Genomic DNA, 17,403 nt, shown 5'->3' with positions numbered 1-17,403 from the left:
CGAATCTAGCTAACGTGACCCTAACAAAATTGCAACACTTCCTGGTAAAATTGTAAAAAATAGAAATTATGAAAGTATTCTACCGAGTGTTTGAATTGCCTTTTTCTTCTAGATATTTCACGAATACATTCCTTCAGCCTTTGGGTAGCGTCACGTTACAGACCTTGGCCTGTAGCTTTACTGAGGATAACAACTTCATTCACTACTATCCGTCAAAACGGGCGATCAGTATCTAAGTGAAATAAATCGTTGTTTTCTTTAAAACAATTAGAAATCGTATGTTTGTCAGTTCCGTTTACTTATAGGCATGAAATAACACTCGTCAGTTAATCAGAGATGAAGGATTTCAGGGTGACAGAAAATCTGTCACACACGACTTGTTTGTTTATTTGTTTACAATTCAGTTAGTGGTGGAAATTTATATTTAACCCACTTGTCTATAACATGTAGTCAATTTTTTTTATAAAATTACTGGTCCGACCATAAAATTGCTGCCTCGTTCAGTGGTTAACCTAACTGACTTATACTTACAGTATACGGGTGGTGAGCCTCCACACCCAGTTGGTGCAGGGTAATATTTCTTTCGGCAGGGTCTCGTAGTACGTCACGTGACTTTTCAATGAGGGGAGGTAAGTACAAAAGTATTTCGTAATATCCACTACAAGCATTACGAGGTCAGGTTTTCGCAACACTGTTACTGATTTATGTATTTCACAATAATCTAAAAAAGTGACTTTTGATGAAATGGTTTTAAGCGAATGTTCGTGTGAAAAGTAGTCAAAAATAAAGAAGATAGGTAATGTTTTATTATTATTATTCCATTTAAAAACCTCCGATTCACTACAGAATGTACATTTTTTCATCACAGATATTTCCACCATCCGGTTACTAATATCGTTCGTTAGTTTAGCTTATAGATCCTGCATCCAATGAACTGTATGAAAACAAACGTTTTCTGATACTTTATTTTCAACAAATTCAACCTTCTGTAAAGGTAGACATGCCATTCCTCTGTTCAAATTGTTTTTTTTTAATCAAAAATGACATGTGTCAGAACGAATCGTGCTATAATGCTAGTTTTTTTGGAAGTAAGTGAAGGTCCCATTCAAATACAGTCCCCTACATACCGTATGACGCCGGGACAGACGGACGGTCAGATGAACCGACGGACAAACAGTCCTTTAAAAGGCTTATAAAACAGCAGTGTTGCTGATGAGAGTCTTTACAATGATATATAATGAAAAATATTGATATATCGTTTTGTAGATAAAAATTCCGAAATCTATGCCTCTGTTCACTAAATTTAACATTTCTTTGTTACAAATTTATAATTTTTATAACTTTTAGATGAAACTTAGATGTGTCGTTTTTTAGTTGAAACTTACACATGAATCTCCTTCATAGTCTTACCAAATTTTTAACAAAACGATTATTTTGACAACTTCAGTGTGAAATAAAAGCAATATTGCGAAAAAAAATCTCCAAATGTATGTCTCTTGTTATCAAGTATAGTAACTTTCCAACACATTGATATTACTTTGACAAACATTAATAAATAAAAAACTAGTTGTGTCACTTTTTAGGTGAAAATGTCACATAATTTCAGTTCACGGAAATTTAAGTCCCATCGCTATACAGGTAAACATGACATCAATGTACGTGTATCGAGGAGTCATTAAGACGGACTGCTGTTTATATATACTACATAGTTATATTGTTTTCTTATCAAAGTACATTTAAATTTATATATATATACTGCAATTTCAAAGACATGTGTACAGTTTACAACTGACATTTGTAACCAATGGTGCGAATATATACCGGCCGATTCACTTACAGTAATAAAACAATGGTGACGAATCATGTGAACATTGTTTAAGAAGTGTACAATGTATATACTATGCTGACGTTGATACTTACATGTACACTCATTTTAATGAGAAGTGTACGATGTATATACTATGTTGACGTTGATACTTACATGTACAATCATTTTAACGAGAAGTGTACAATGTATATACTATGTTGACGTTGATACTTACATGTACAATCATGTTAACGAGAAGTGTACGATGCATAACAAAGACATTCATTCTTGATTTCGTTTTATCTTGGTTCAGAATGTCTTCATATACTTTCTGAAATTTTAAAAAGGTAGGATGAGACGTCTATGATACAATAACAGATATAAGGGCTATTCGATTAGATTTTCGATGTCGTTTTACTGTTTTCGGGGATACAATTATCAAATGGGTTTGAGGACGATAATAATTTTGTTAGCATTGATTTACTTTAGGAGATTCTAATATTCATTATTAAAAATGTCTAGAGCAAGACATATAGACATCTATTTTAGGGTCCATAACCATTTAACTAACCCTAAATTTACTTTGGTATTAAGGTTAGTGTGAGGTTGAGGGTTAGGTTAATTTTCAAGTATTGATAGAATCCCCTACTTATTTCGTCATTCCCGAAGCAATAACTATTGCACGACAAATAAAAGTTATTCGAAATCGAAATACAACAATGCAATTCTTCAGAAGTAACAAAGTTGTGTATACGTAATGATTATTAAAAGAAAATCAATTCATCCAACAACTATTTCAACATTTGTACTTGCATATTTAATCCACACCGTCATTCTAAGTATCATGAAGCAATTAAAAAGCTTGAAAACGTGGATAATGAAAAATAGTTATACTGACGGAGCACAGGGTACGTTACCGTCGTATGTGTTTTAAATTGTAAACGTCTCATTAACATGTTTACGGAACGTCTCATAACATATAAGTCTTGAGAGTAAACATGTTAGTCACATGTAAACGATTTAGTTCACACCAAGAGCTCCATGGGGCCTGTATCGATCACATGCCCCCCTTGGCACTGAATTTATACAAATTGGTCAATTCAACAAAATTTTAATTATGCTCAGCGATGACTAGTAAAGTTAGCATATATACTACATTTAATCTATATGGTCCTGATATAGATCACTGGCGGAGCTTCTTATTTGATGATTTTGTTTTTCTTCTGTATTTTACTTCAGATAAAATGGATGCTGCAGACAGAAGCTTCGAAATAGAGGCTTTAAATGAATCTCTAGAAGTGGAGGCCGATTCCTACTCATGTGACACTTGTGCACTTGAATTTTTCTGAAATGGAAAAAAAACAAACAAATAGCTTGAATTCATCAATACAATAACCGTTTCCTATCATGATGTTACTTATTGTGGTTTGCGATATTTTCAATAGGCCCTATAAACATAAAATGGTACACATTCCAATTGCGCGTACTACACATGAACGGTACAGTCGTTTCTACATTCATCAACAATGACGGTACAGTGGTTCAGCAACGAACGATACTGTCGTTTCTACATTTATCAACAATGACGGTACAGTGGTTCAGCAACGAACGGTACAGTCGTTTCTACATTCATCAACAATGACGGTACAGTGGTTCAGCAACGAACGATACTGTCGTTTCTACATTTATCAACAATGACGGTACAGTGATTCAGCAACGAACGATACTGTCGTTCACGTCTGACATGCGTGAGAAAAAGTGCTCAAACTAAATATTTACAACTTCCTGAAGAAAATGCTTCAGTCTGCCAATGCAGGAATGTTCATCCTACATCGGACATTGTTCAACTGATTAATGTTGGCTTTAGATGTATAGGAAGAAACGTTTGAATTTTAAGTAAGCTCGATCTTTCTAGTAAAAGCAATGGTTTTGGCAATATTTTTGTTAAGTTATTACAACATGAAACAGAAATAAAATTCTTCACTTGGCCATACTAACTGGTATAAATATACGAATGTACTCTAAGCTTTACATGCTAAACTGAGCTTTAATATGAGAGAGCTTACCTTTTTCTCCCGAAATTTCCCCAGTGGACGCCATTGCGACGAACTGATGCCGCCTTACAGTTGTCACACTTCCGATGTACGCGACTGTACGGTTAGATACAGTGTAGAACATCTTCTCATTCGAAATTTATATCTTACCCCACTTAAATAGTAAAGTGCACACGTACTTGTATATATACATAGATGACTATATAGAGAGATACTGAGTAACTCCAGTAAAATCTTCTAAATTGACAATTCAGTATATACCATGGATATTTATATCGCGTAGTGAACGCATAGTAATTATTTTCTCACAATATTGCCATCATCTGTGCACAGCTCATATTTGAGACGTTTGTCTACGCCACCCCAAAATGGCCCATGTACCAGTTGGCTCGTCATCATTAAGTTTACCGGTGTCCTAGATGTAGATACTAATTGCTATATGCGCCCCAAGGCACTTGACGGTCTCACCTCGGCGGCAGGCGGTTTTTACTTCCCCGCTCCCCATCCGTCCTATTTGAAATAACGGCCAATTATAAATTTATTATTGAATGGGGTGTTACATGTGGCAGAGACATATATATATATAACGTCTCTGCATGTGTTGATTTCCCAATTTCATTATTGCTACATTGTTTCAATCATTGAAGTAAACAACGGATTATCGAGCGTGACCTTTTCCTTCCCAACCCGGCCAACATGATAAAACAGAGACATTTTGGTCTCAGATTCAAAATTACAAACCTGCATTTTGCCCAGGGACATATTACAGAGAAAAGTGGATGTTTTTTGGTGGTGTTGGTTTTTGTATCTGCTCATTGAGCCGTGAAAGCCTTCAATTTGTTAGTTACCTGTGCCCCGTTCACTACAAAATATATGCTGTCTTTGCGCTGACCGGCTTGACCAGAACCAAGGGAATTTCATTTTCGTAACAAAAATAATACTGATAAATGAAAATGACGAATCATAAGAATTACATTGGTCACAGATACTATTGCGATTGTTTAGTACCACAGATTTAGAAACAACTTTCTTCGATATAGGGTGGTGATCTTTCAGTTGTTAATAACTCAAACAGGCTTTTAGTTTTTAGAAATCTAGAGTAAACTGAAAGTATTTGTCATTGAAGTTAGCGAGATCAATTCGAAAATTGAGATTTCTACTATGCTGTTTGTTTTGAAAAGATTAAATAAGAAGTTTTGGAGAAAAGATGTACATAAATATAGCAACGCTAATTAAGTCTAATTGATACAGTATTTCATTCAATATATCCCATAATACAATCACCGTACAGAAAATATCTATACGTAATAATTACCACGTTTCGAGACAATCAAAAGATATGTGTTAGATGAAGGAGTTAATGTCTGCCATGTACTAAGCCATTACAGATAAACGTAGATGTGACTATGACGGAATGGAAGAGGACGACTGCTTTGGACTAGAGGCTGTTTACTGACGAGTCTGGAATCCATGCTTTAAACACAACGGTGTTTTAACCTTACACGATTCTTTCTGTAGTTATTGATAATTAACTATCTATGACAGTTTTGTTTATCTAATTTTTGATGTGTGCCTTACACAGATCAGCTTGGGATGTCAGGTGGGCGGAAAGAATTACACAGAAAAGGTACTGAACAAGTCAGACATTATATGTGTTATGTGAACACTGGTTAAATGTAATCAGTATAACTTTTTCAGATCACACAGCGGTTTTCACGTATAGCGAAAACAGTAATATGGAAGTAGCTCCGGTGCTGTTTTTATCTTGGTGAGAGAGAACATTGATGTCAACTGTACTCAAATCCAGGTGAGACAGAACATAGAAGTCATTTGTACTCAAATCCAGGTGAGAGAGAACATTGACGTCAACTGTACTCAAATCCAGGTGAGACAGAACATAGAAGTCATTTGTACTCAAATCCAGGTGAGAGAGAACATTGACGTCAACTGTACTCAAATCCTGGTGAGACAGAACATAGAAGTCAACTGTACTCAATTCCTGGTGAGAGAGAACATTGAAGTCAACTGTACTGAAATCCTGGTGAGAGAGAACATAGAAGTCAACTGTACTCAGATCCTGGTGAGTGAGAACACTGTTGTCAACTGTACTCAAAACCTGGTGGGAGGGAACATTGACCTCAGCTGTACTCAAATCCAGGTGAGAGAGAACATTGAAGTCAACTGTACTGAAATCCTGGTGAGACAGAACATAGAAGTCAACTGTACTCAATTCCTGGTGAGAGAGAACATTTTGATGTCAACTGTACTCAATTCCTGGTGAGAGAGAACATTGAAGTCAACTGTACTCAAATCCTGGTGAGTGAGAACACTGTTGTCAACTGTACTCAAATCCTGGTGGGAAGGAACATTGACCTCAGCTGTACTCAAATCCTGGTGAGACAGAACATAGAAGTCAACTGTACTCAGATCCTAGTGAGAGAGAACATTGAAGTCAACTGTACTGAAATCCTGGTGAGACAGAACATAGAAGTCAACTGTACTCAAATCCTGGTGGGAGGGAACAAAGACGTCAGCTGTACTCAAATCCTGCTGAGACAGAACATTGACGTAAGCTGTACTCAGATCCTGGTGGGAGAGAACATTGACGTCAGCTGTACTCAGATCCTGGTGAGAGAGAACACTGGTGTCAGCTGTACTCAGATCCTGGTGAGAGAGAACATTGAAGTCAACTGTACTCAGATCCTGGTGAGAGAGAACATTGCTGTCAACTTTACTCAGATCCTGGTGAGAGAGAACATTGATGTCAACTGTACTCAGATCCTGGTGAGAGAGAACATAGAAGTCAACTGTACTCAAATCCCGGTGAGACAGAACATAGAAGTCAACTGTACTCAAATCCTGGTGAGACAGAACATAGAAGTCAACTGTACTCAATTCCTGGGGAGAGAGAACATTGAAGTCAACTGTACTCAGATCCTGGTGAGAGAGAACATTGATGTCAACTGTCCTCAGATTCTGGTGAGGCAGAACATTGATGGCAACTTTACTCAGATCCTGGTGAGAGAGAACATTGATGTCAACTGTACTCAGATCCTGGTGAGAGAGAACATTGACGTAAGCTGTACTCAGATCCTGGTGGGAGAGAACATTGACGTCAACTGTACTCAGATCCTGGTGAGAGAGAACATTGACGTAAGCTGTACTCAGATCCTGGTGGGAGAGAACATTGACGTCAACTGTCCTCAGATTCTGGTGAGGCAGAACATTGATGGCAACTTTACTCAGATCCTGGTGAGAGAGAACATTGATGTCAACTGTACTCCGATCCTGGTGAGACAGAACATAGAAGTCAACTGTACTCAATTCCTGGTGAGAGAGAACATTGAAGTCAACTGTACTCAGATCCTGGTGAGAGAGAATATTGATGTCAACTGTACTCAAATCCTGGTGAGACAGAACATAGAAGTCAACTGTACTCAATTCCTGGTGAGAGAGAACATTGAAGTCAACTGTACTCAAATCCTGGTGAGAGAGAACATTGATGTCAACTGTACTCAAATCCTGGTGAGAGAGAACATTGATGTCAACTGTACTCAAATCCTGGTGAGAGAGAACATTGATGTCAACTGTACTCCGATCCTGGTGAGACAGAACATAGAAGTCAACTGTACTCAAATCCTGGTGAGACAGAACATAGAAGTCAACTGTACTCAAATCCTGGTGAGACAGAACATAGAAGTCAACTGTACTCAATTCCTGGTGAGAGAGAACATTGAAGTCAACTGTACTCAAATCCTGGTGAGAGAGAACATTGATGTCAACTGTACTCAGATCCTGGTGAGAGAGAACATAGAAGTCAACTGTACTCAAATCCCGGTGAGACAGAACATAGAAGTCAACTGTACTCAAATCCTGGTGAGACAGAACATAGAAGTCAACTGTACTCAATTCATGGTGAGAGAGAACATTGAAGTCAACTGTACTCAGATCCTGGTGAGAGAGAATATTGATGTCAACTGTCCTCAGATTCTGGTGAGGCAGAACATTGATGGCAAATTTACTCAGATCCTGGTGAGAGAGAACATTGATGTCAACTTTACTCAGATCCTGGTGAGAGAGAACATTGACGTAAGCTGTAGTCAGATCCTGGTGGGAGAGAACATTGACGTCAACTGTACTCAGATCCTGGTGAGAGAGAACACTGGTGTCAACGGTACTCAGATCCTGGTGAGACAGAACATTGATGTCAACTTTACTCAGATCCTGGTGAGAGAGAACATTGCTGTCAACTTTACTCAGATCCTGGTGAGAGAGAACATTGCTGTCAGCTGTACTCATATACTGGTGAGAGAGAACATTGATGTCAACTGTACTCAGATCCTTGAGAATAATATCAATGCAAGCTAAAGTAGCAGACAAACTTTAAATATCATAGGGAGTTTACTTCCATAGACTGAAGAGTCTATATTCAGGGAAGCTGTGTGTTAAATGTTTGACACGTAGGATCAAATATGTGAGAATGGTACTACAATACTATGTGGGGATCTAAATGTAGATTTTTTACGTCTACGAGTAGAAGTCAAATTACGCAAGAAATGCGATGTGATATACATATTGTATCCGTATATCTGTTGTTGGCCTGTTCTAATAGGCCAAATTATTCTTATAGAAACAAAGATAACACACACAAACCATTAACTGACCATGTTATTGCAGCACAGTATTTTACTATATATTATATTTGAACATGTGAAGATATTGATGACTGTCCATATGTAGTATCCGACCACAACCCCATAGTTCTGAGGATAAAGACCACACCCCCATAGTTCTGAGGATAAAGACCACACCCCATAGTTCTGAGGATAAAGACAACACCCCCATAGTTCTGAGGATAAAGACCACACCCCCATAGTTCTGAGGATAAAGACCACACCCCATAGTTCTGAGGATAAAGACCACGCCCCCATAGTTCTGAGGATAAAGACCACATCCCCATAGTTCTGAGGATAAAGACCACACCCCCATAGTTCAGAGGATAAAGACCACATCCCCATAGTTCAGAGGATAAAGAACACATCCCCATAGTTATGAGGATAAAGACCACACCCCCATAGTTCAGAGGATAAAGACCACATCCCCATAGTTCTGAGGATAAAGACCACATCCCCATAGTTCTGAGGATAAAGACCACACCCCATAGTTCTGAGGATAAAGACCACGCCCCCATAGTTCTGAGGATAAAGACCACATCCCCATAGTTCTGAGGATAAAGACCACACCCCCATAGTTCAGAGGATAAAGACCACATCCCCATAGTTCAGAGGATAAAGACCACATCCCCATAGTTCAGAGGATAAAGACCACATCCCCATAGTTCTGAGGATAAAGACCACACCCCCATAGTTCAGAGGATAAAGACCACATCCCCATAGTTCTGAGGATAAAGACCACACCCCCATAGTTCAGAGGATAAAGACCACATCCCCATAGTTCTGAGGATAAAGACCACACCCCAATAGTTCTGAGGATAAAGACCACATCCCCATAGTTCTGAGGATAAAGACCACACCCCATAGTTCTGAGGATAAAGACCACATCCCCATAGTTCTGAGGATAAAGACCACACCCCCATACTTCTGAGGATAAAGACCACACCCCCATAGTTCTGAGGATAAAGACCACACCCCCATAGTTCTGATGATAAAGACCACACCCCCATAGTTCTGAGGATAAAGACCACACCCCCATAGTTCTGAGGATAAAGTGTGTTACTGAAGTCATCGTCAGATAAAGTCAAACTGTGCTGAACAGGGTTAAAGCCAATAGTACTGCCTTGTTATTATACAGGATGAAATTAGATCCTTTGTGTAATAATACGACAGAATCATATGTAACCTCTGTGGGTATGAAAATGTATAATTCACAGCTAGTAAACCTTAAGCATAAAATGGCGAATACATCATAAAATAGTGAATCATTTAACCGATATAGGATATACCTGTGTCCATACTGGCAGCCTAATAATAAATATCATTATGGAGAAAGAAAGGTGAGAAAAACGTGGACAAATAAACCAAGACAGCGAAGTAAAGAGAGTAACATGTATGTTGCATACAAGGATAAAACGGGAGAATTTCAAAAGAGACAACCAGAATCCGAGAGAAAGTGGAGAGAGGAGAAATATGCAGAAGTAAGAGTGGCTTCCGAAATGGAAATCAGTCAAACTCCACTGTCGATGCTACAATAAGTAATTTTGGCCTCTGGACAATAGAAGGCAAAACAGATCAATTTAAATTAGTGTTCTTGGAAAGATTATGTAGCGCAAATAATACGTATATACATAAATCTATAATTAGTTATATTGTTGGAGCTTCACTTATCAATTCTAACTTGAGATCCAATTCAATAATATTTGATCTTTTACAGAACAGATTGTTCGCAGTAGTTATTTCCCGCCAATGAAAACTTGGAAATCTTGTATAAATGAAGCTATCTTTCAGTGTGAAGAAGAGATGCAGAGAGAAAGCACGACAAAAAGGCATGAAAATGAACGGTTCTATCCGACACATAATAGTCTATAGGGACATCTTACACTTATGTCTGATAATGTTGGATACAGACATCAGTTAGCTGTAATGATAAAAATTGCAACTATTAACTATTAAACTGTTAAATCAGAAAAAAATGTTCAAAGTAACTGCAGCAGATATCGTAAAACATATTTCATAAACTGCGGTAGTTTGTTAGAATAGCGAAATACGATACAATGATTGTAGAGACATTACCTGTCCATGGATCTGTGTATTTGTTCAATCAAGAATACTCTGATATATTTGTGGTTTTGTTTGGTGGTAAACAATCTAAGATACAAGTAAAATGAAGAGCCAGGCATGGCTGAATATAATACTTACTATATCTAAATTAATCATGCCTGTTTATATGATATAAAAAATATATTGAAAGAGAATAAGTACGTCCACCGTAATTAATTGTATGTGGTTTGGTGAGATTGTGTAGAGAAATAGTTTGGGTTGGTGAGTTGGTATGTAAGTAGATGTTATAAGATATATTGATATGTGTATGTAAATGTTTTCCGAAGAAAAAGAATCCACATTTGAGAAGGAAATAAAGATTCATTCATTCACATTACAATAAGGCTTTTCTTTGAAAAAAAATATGAATTCTTTACTAAATTAAATTTAAACACAAAACATAAATTTAAGGATAAACTGAATTCAGACACTACAATAGAATCATTGATACATTAAAACAGATAAAACTCTCCATTTTATGAAGCTGGCATTTACAGATATCAATTTCTCAGATGGTGAAAAACACACCCAGATAACACCACAGCTTCTAGTACTTCTTAACAAACAAAGAACTTTCACTCCGAAAATTATAGCCAATAAAATAACAGGTCAAATGAAAGGTCATGCCCAGGTCAAGTTAATTAGGGACATTACATACACATATGTAACATATGCGCGAGAAATGGACAGTACATGCACAACTGGACAAAGACAGACAGGTCACATGACCATACATACAATGCACATGCAAAATCCATATAACTTACGGGTAGTGAGGTAGTGTGGGTGGACACTGTACTAGGCTGTAGATATATATGTCTGTATTTGTACATACAAAAATCCTGCTCTGTATTACAATGTATAAGATATACATAAACATATATATATACTTCATATTATATAAAAACTTACTTAAATAGCATATTATAAATTCATAAACTTAAGATAAATTATAAATAGATTTTATTTGTAATGAATGTTATCTATCAAATAGTACCTTGGGCCTGTGGACTTCTGGGTACTGGGTTCTTGACCACCTTGACTTCTGAGTACTGGGTTCTTGACCACCTTGACTTCTGGGTACTGGGTTCTTGACCACATTGACTTCTGGGTACTGGGTTCTTGACCACCTTGACTTCTGGGTACTGGGTTTTTGACCACCTTGACTTCTGGGTACTGGGTTCTTGACCACCTTGACTTCTGGGTACTGGGTTCTTGACCACCTTGACTTCTGGGTACTGGGTTCTTGACCACCTTGACTTCTGGGTACTGGGTTCTTGACCCCCTTGACTTCTGGGTACTGGGTTTTTGACCACCTTGACTTCTGGGTACTGGGTTCTTGACCACATTGACTTTTGGGTACTGGGTTCTTGACCACCTTGACTTCTGGGTACTGGGTTCTTGACCTCCTTGACTTCTGGGTACTGGATTTTTGACCACCTTGACTTCTGGGTACTGGGTTTTTGACCACCTTGACTTCTGGGTACTGGGTTCTTGACCACATTGACTTCTGGGTACTGGGTTCTTGACCACCTTGACTTCTGGGTACTGGGTTCTTGACCACCTTGACTTCTGGGTACTGGGTTCTTGACCACCTTGACTTCTGGGTACTGGGTTCTTGACCACCTTGACTTCTGGGTACTGGGTTCTTGACCACCTTGACTTCTGGGTACTGGGTTCTTGACCACCTTGACTTCTGGGTACTGGGTTCTTGACCACCTTGACTTCTGGGTACTGGGTTCTTGACCACCTTGACTTCTGGGTACTGGGTTTTTGACCACCTTGACTTCTGGGTACTGGGTTCTTGACCACATTGACTTCTGGGTACTGGGTTCTTGACCACCTTGACTTCTGGGTACTGGGTTCTTGACCACATTGACTTCTGGGTACTGGGTTCTTGACCACATTGACTTCTGGGTACTGGGTTTTTGACCACCTTGACTTCTGGGTATTGGGTTCTTGACCACATTGACTTCTGGGTACTGGGTTTTTGACCACCTTGACTTCTGGGTACTGGGTTTTTGACCACCTTGACTTCTGGGTATTGGGTTCTTGACCACATTGACTTCTGGGTACTGGGTTTTTGACCACATTGACTTCTGGGAACTAGGTTCTTGACCATCCTAAAAAGATTGACATGAGATGACAAATGGATTAAGTTTACCAATCATCTGTGGCTAACTCGGATTGGACCGAATACATGACAACAGCGTTTAATACCAGACATGGGTTTATTATCGGATATGCGTTTTAAACATGCTTTTGTTACAGTTTTCATAGGTTCCACGCATGCACAATCAGTGGTCTAGCAATACTGTATTCTTGTATCCTTTAGGCATATACTCAGATACTATTGAGATATTTGTCCGGGGTTTCGCATACATTCATAAAAACATTTGCAACGGCGTACACTTTACGATGTATTTCGAGGAAAACCACTGAACCTTGCAGAATACCTGTAGGACATAAACACACATGACGTTTTGTGAAACATTGACATTTCCTGAAGGAGGCAACTGGGAGGAACGTGAATGGCTGTGTCAGACCAGGGTGGTCGATTCCTTTCACAAATGTGTACAATTTCATACCTTTCGGTTACTACAGTAAACAAACTGACAGACGAAACCGTTTATTTGTAAGATGTGTACAGAATTAGAACGGCGCCTCCAACATATAATCTGTGTTGTAAAATATCCCTGTCTGCTCCCCACAACATTTCCTGGTGTAATTCTGACAAACGTGGCCTTCATGTTTCAGTGCTTATTTATTAGCTGTTCAGAGGAAATACATGTTTAGAATTGTATGACACATCGATGACCACTGTTTGTTTCCTTCACATCAAGAATCCGGAATCGAAATATTAGCAAAAAGGGGATTAAGAGTGAGGTCTTGGTATTCCTCAGTGAACAGAAAGATGTTCTCACGACTCTGTGTGTTTCTCATAGTGGGAGGTTTGTTCACATTTACACAGGTATGCTTACTTTAAAGACATCTTCATCAAAATTAATTATTGAGCTTTCTCACTCGCAATTACCATGAAATGATCATGATAATGCACTGATATATGTGGCAGTTTACCCCGTCGGTTCTATCTGACGTCGTGTTGTATCAATTTGTTACAGGCTCAGTTTCCGTGGGACACTTGTCCTGATAACACAGGTGGCAGTTTTCCCAGTCAGTTCTATCTGATGTCGTGTTGTATTTTTTTTACAGGCCCAGTTTCCGTGGGATACTTGTCCGGACAATAGTGGGATAGTTACAGCCTGTGTAGTGACGAGTCAAAACTGTTTTTCAGATTACAACTGTCCCTGGGGTAGGTATGATGGCCAACATTTCCATACTCCAGTGTGCTAACAAAGCTCGTTTTATCTTATTTTCTAGCAAAACCAATTATAACTTCGGTTTAATAAGTTGTTTTTGGCACATGCGCAGTCCATAATCTGACGCAATATTTGTGTGCGGGAAACACGAAATATCTACATATATTTATGTAACTGATTTTACATCTTTATTTACTTTTCGGTACACACCAATCGTTCAAAGTCGAACGCTAATACATATGTACTGTCTGGGACACTTGGACCATCCATAGTTACTGTTCTGGGGACAATTACTCTCCTTAGTCACATGCTTCATCTTCTGTTCCTAACACACAAGCCGTCCAAAGTCTAACACTTTTCCCGATGGGACTCGAACAAGCGATCTCTTTAGTATCAAAGTGGACATCCTATATAATTACAATGGTTCTTCTTCAACTAAAATGACGAAACTCCAGAGTTTGTGTTAGAGCGAACAAAATAAACAAATGGTACACGGGCTACACGAGGACATATCTGGGAAAGCAACCAAAACGTTTTCACAAGGAGAAATATTGAATGAGGGTGGGGTGCAACACAAAACGATCCTTACAAGGGATAATTTTGGGAGGAAATCAACGTATACTAGTAAGGTTAAAGGGAGGAAAACAACGAATTGCATTTTACAAGCAGATAGCAACGCTTTACGTTTCAGCCACACTGTCATACCGCGCCGTCCGTCCGTCAAATTTCCACTCAAAATCGCTGCTAATCAAGATCAGCAATTCATGGATTTTGACCAAATTTGGTCAGATACAAATATCAAAAATTCCTTAAAACCATTCTTCTGTTGTCCTGTTTTTGTCTGAAACATTAGAACGTTAAGAAAAATATTTTTTATCAATGGTGAGTCGGGGCCCACTGGGAGAAACATGGCAAACACGATAAAATATTTCTTCTTCTGTACCAATGCCAGGATTCTATCCCATTGGTGTAAACAATGGGTCTCAGTCCTCTGGGGCAGGGTCCATTAGGGGAAACAAATCTTTCTTCTGCAGCGATACCAATATTCTGTCCTTATTTGATCTGACGTAACCTTGGGTGACGAGGAATTAACAACCGTGTCTCGGTACCTTGTGATAGAGCGGGTAGTAGACAGAGGACATGTTGAGAGAAAATGAATTCAATTCTGTTTCCTTTTGCGGAATGTATTCATTCTGTTCTGTTTATTACAGGTATGAAGTGTTGTTCTTATGGCTGTGGAAGAACATGTCAACGTCCTGGTATGTGCACTCATAAACAAACACTTTCTGACAAAATTGAATACAAATTAATATAAAACAGTGACGAAGAATTTCTTGATATATAAGTATGTGTAAATATTTGGTCCATTAGATAAAAACATGTTAATAAGTGGTCCATTAGATACAGACATGTCAATAAGTGGTCCATTAGATACAGACATGTCAATAAGCAGTCCATTAGATACAGACATGTCAATAAGCAGTCCATTAGATACAGACATGTCAATTAGTGGTCCATTAGATACAGATATGTCAGTAAGCGGTCCATTAGATACAGATATGTCAATAAGCAGTCCATTAGATACATACATGTCAATAAGTGGTTCATTAGATACAGACATGTCAATAAGCAGTCCATTAGATACAGACATGTCAATAAGTGGTCCATTAGATATAGACATGTCAGTAAGTGATCCATTAGATACAGACATGTCAATAAGTGGTCCATTAGATACAGACATGTCAATAAGTGGTCCATTACATACAGACATGTCAGTAAGTGGTCCATTAGATACAGACATGTCAATAAGTGGTCCATTAGATACAGACATGTCAATAAGTGGTCCATTAGATACAGACATGTCAATAAGTGGTCCATTACATACAGACATGTCAGTAAGTGGTCCATTAGATACAGACATGTCAGTAAGTGGTCCATTAGATACAGACACGTCAGTAAGTGGTCCATTACATACAGACATGTCAGTAAGCGGTCCATTACATACAGACATGTCAGTAAGTGGTCCATTACATACAGACATGTCAGTAAGCGGTCCATTACATACAGTGATTTAGGTTTGTATAAATTATATTATATGTGTTGTAGTTCGATGCCGGGTGTCTCCGTTCGGATCCAAACGTCTTTGTTTTCACAATGGAATGTGTGACAGATCGCGTGAAGAATACTGCTGTAACTTCCGGTGTCAGGAACCTTTCGCAACTATTGGCTGATGACTGAAATAGTTACACAATAAATAACGTACAAAAAGAGGGTCGATTGTTGGTAATATATCAAAACACTACAAACGGTCACGGTACTTCACAGAATATTGACTAATATTATCTATAACACTGATAACTTGAGACTGACAGTAGCTGTAATCTGTAACACTGATAACTTGAGACTGACAGTAGCTGTAACACTGATAACTTAAGACTGACAGTAGCTGTAATCTGTTATTCTGATAAACTTGAGACTGACAACACTGTAGCTGTAATCTATAACACTGATAACTTGATTACTGACAGTAGCTGTACTGACAGTAGCTGTAATCTGTAACACTGATAACTTGAGACTGACAGTAGCTGTAACACTGATAACTTAAGACTGACAGTAGCTGTAATCTGTAACACTGATCAATTGAGGCTAAAAGTAGCTGTAACACTGATAACTTCACACTGACAGTAGCTGTAATCTGTAACACTGATAACTTGAGACTGACAGTAGCTGTAACACTGATAACTTAAGACTGACAGTAGCTGTAATCTGTTATTCTGATAACTTGAGACTGACAGTAGCTGTAATCTATAACACTGATAACTTGAGACTGACAGTAGCTGTAATCTGTAACACTGATAACTTGAGACTGACAGTAGCTGTAACACTGATAACTTAAGACTGACAGTAGCTGTAATCTGTAACACTGATCAATTGAGGCTAAAAGTAGCTGTAACACTGATAACTTCAGACTGACAGTAGCTGTAATCTGTAACACTGATAACTTGAGACTGACAGTAGCTGTAATCTGTAACACTGATAACTTGTGACTGACAGTAGCTGTAATCTATAACACTGATCAATTGAGGCTAAAGGTAGCTGTAACACTGATAACTTGAGACTGACAGTAGTTGTAACACTGATAACTTGAGACTGACAGTAGCTGTAATCTGTAACACCGATAACTTGAGACTGACAGTACCTGTAACACTGATAACTTGAGACTGACAGTAGCTGTAATCTGTTATACTGATAACTTGAGGCTGACGGTAGCTGTAACACTGATAACTTGAGACTGACAGTAGCTGTAATCTGTTACACTGATAACTTGAGACTGACAGTAGCTGTAATCTGTTACACTGATAACTTGAGACTGACAGTAGCTGTAATCTGTAACACTGATAACTTGAGACTGACAGTAGGTGTAACACTGATAACTTGTGACTGAC

At 38.4% G+C, this 17,403-nt stretch overlaps 1 protein-coding gene across 1 annotated transcript; it reads left to right on the top strand.

Annotated features, from left to right (window-relative positions):
• The first annotated feature begins 13,551 nt into the window (after positions 1-13,551).
• Positions 13,552-16,188, top strand: LOC132564222 (WAP four-disulfide core domain protein 18-like). Its single transcript, XM_060228893.1, has 4 exons — positions 13,552-13,608; positions 13,851-13,950; positions 15,169-15,216; positions 16,064-16,188. The coding sequence occupies exons 1-4, from the start codon at positions 13,552-13,554 to the stop codon at positions 16,186-16,188; spliced, it is 330 nt and encodes a 109-aa protein (XP_060084876.1).
• Positions 16,189-17,403: the final 1,215 nt, after the last annotated feature.

This window comes from Ylistrum balloti, unplaced genomic scaffold, assembly GCF_031769215.1.
Source record: "Ylistrum balloti isolate Yb309-2 unplaced genomic scaffold, AGI_CSIRO_Ybal_v1 Utg372086, whole genome shotgun sequence".
Classification (NCBI taxonomy): Eukaryota; Metazoa; Mollusca; class Bivalvia; order Pectinida; family Pectinidae; genus Ylistrum; species Ylistrum balloti.
Note: the sequence above shows the minus strand (reverse complement) of the source record. Positions and strands in the feature narration are given on the sequence as shown.

What these genes read in the sequence shown, in the direction of transcription:
- LOC132564222 (XM_060228893.1), top strand. Translation starts at nt 13,552, where the DNA reads ATGTTCTCACGACTCTGTGTGTTTCTCATAGTGGGAGGTTTGTTCACA. An exon ending in GTTTGTTCACATTTACACAG is followed by an intron (nt 13,609 to 13,850) that starts GTATGCTTACTT and finishes TTTTTTTTACAG; the next exon opens with GCCCAGTTTCCGTGGGATAC. An exon ending in AGATTACAACTGTCCCTGGG is followed by an intron (nt 13,951 to 15,168) that starts GTAGGTATGATG and finishes TGTTTATTACAG; the next exon opens with GTATGAAGTGTTGTTCTTAT.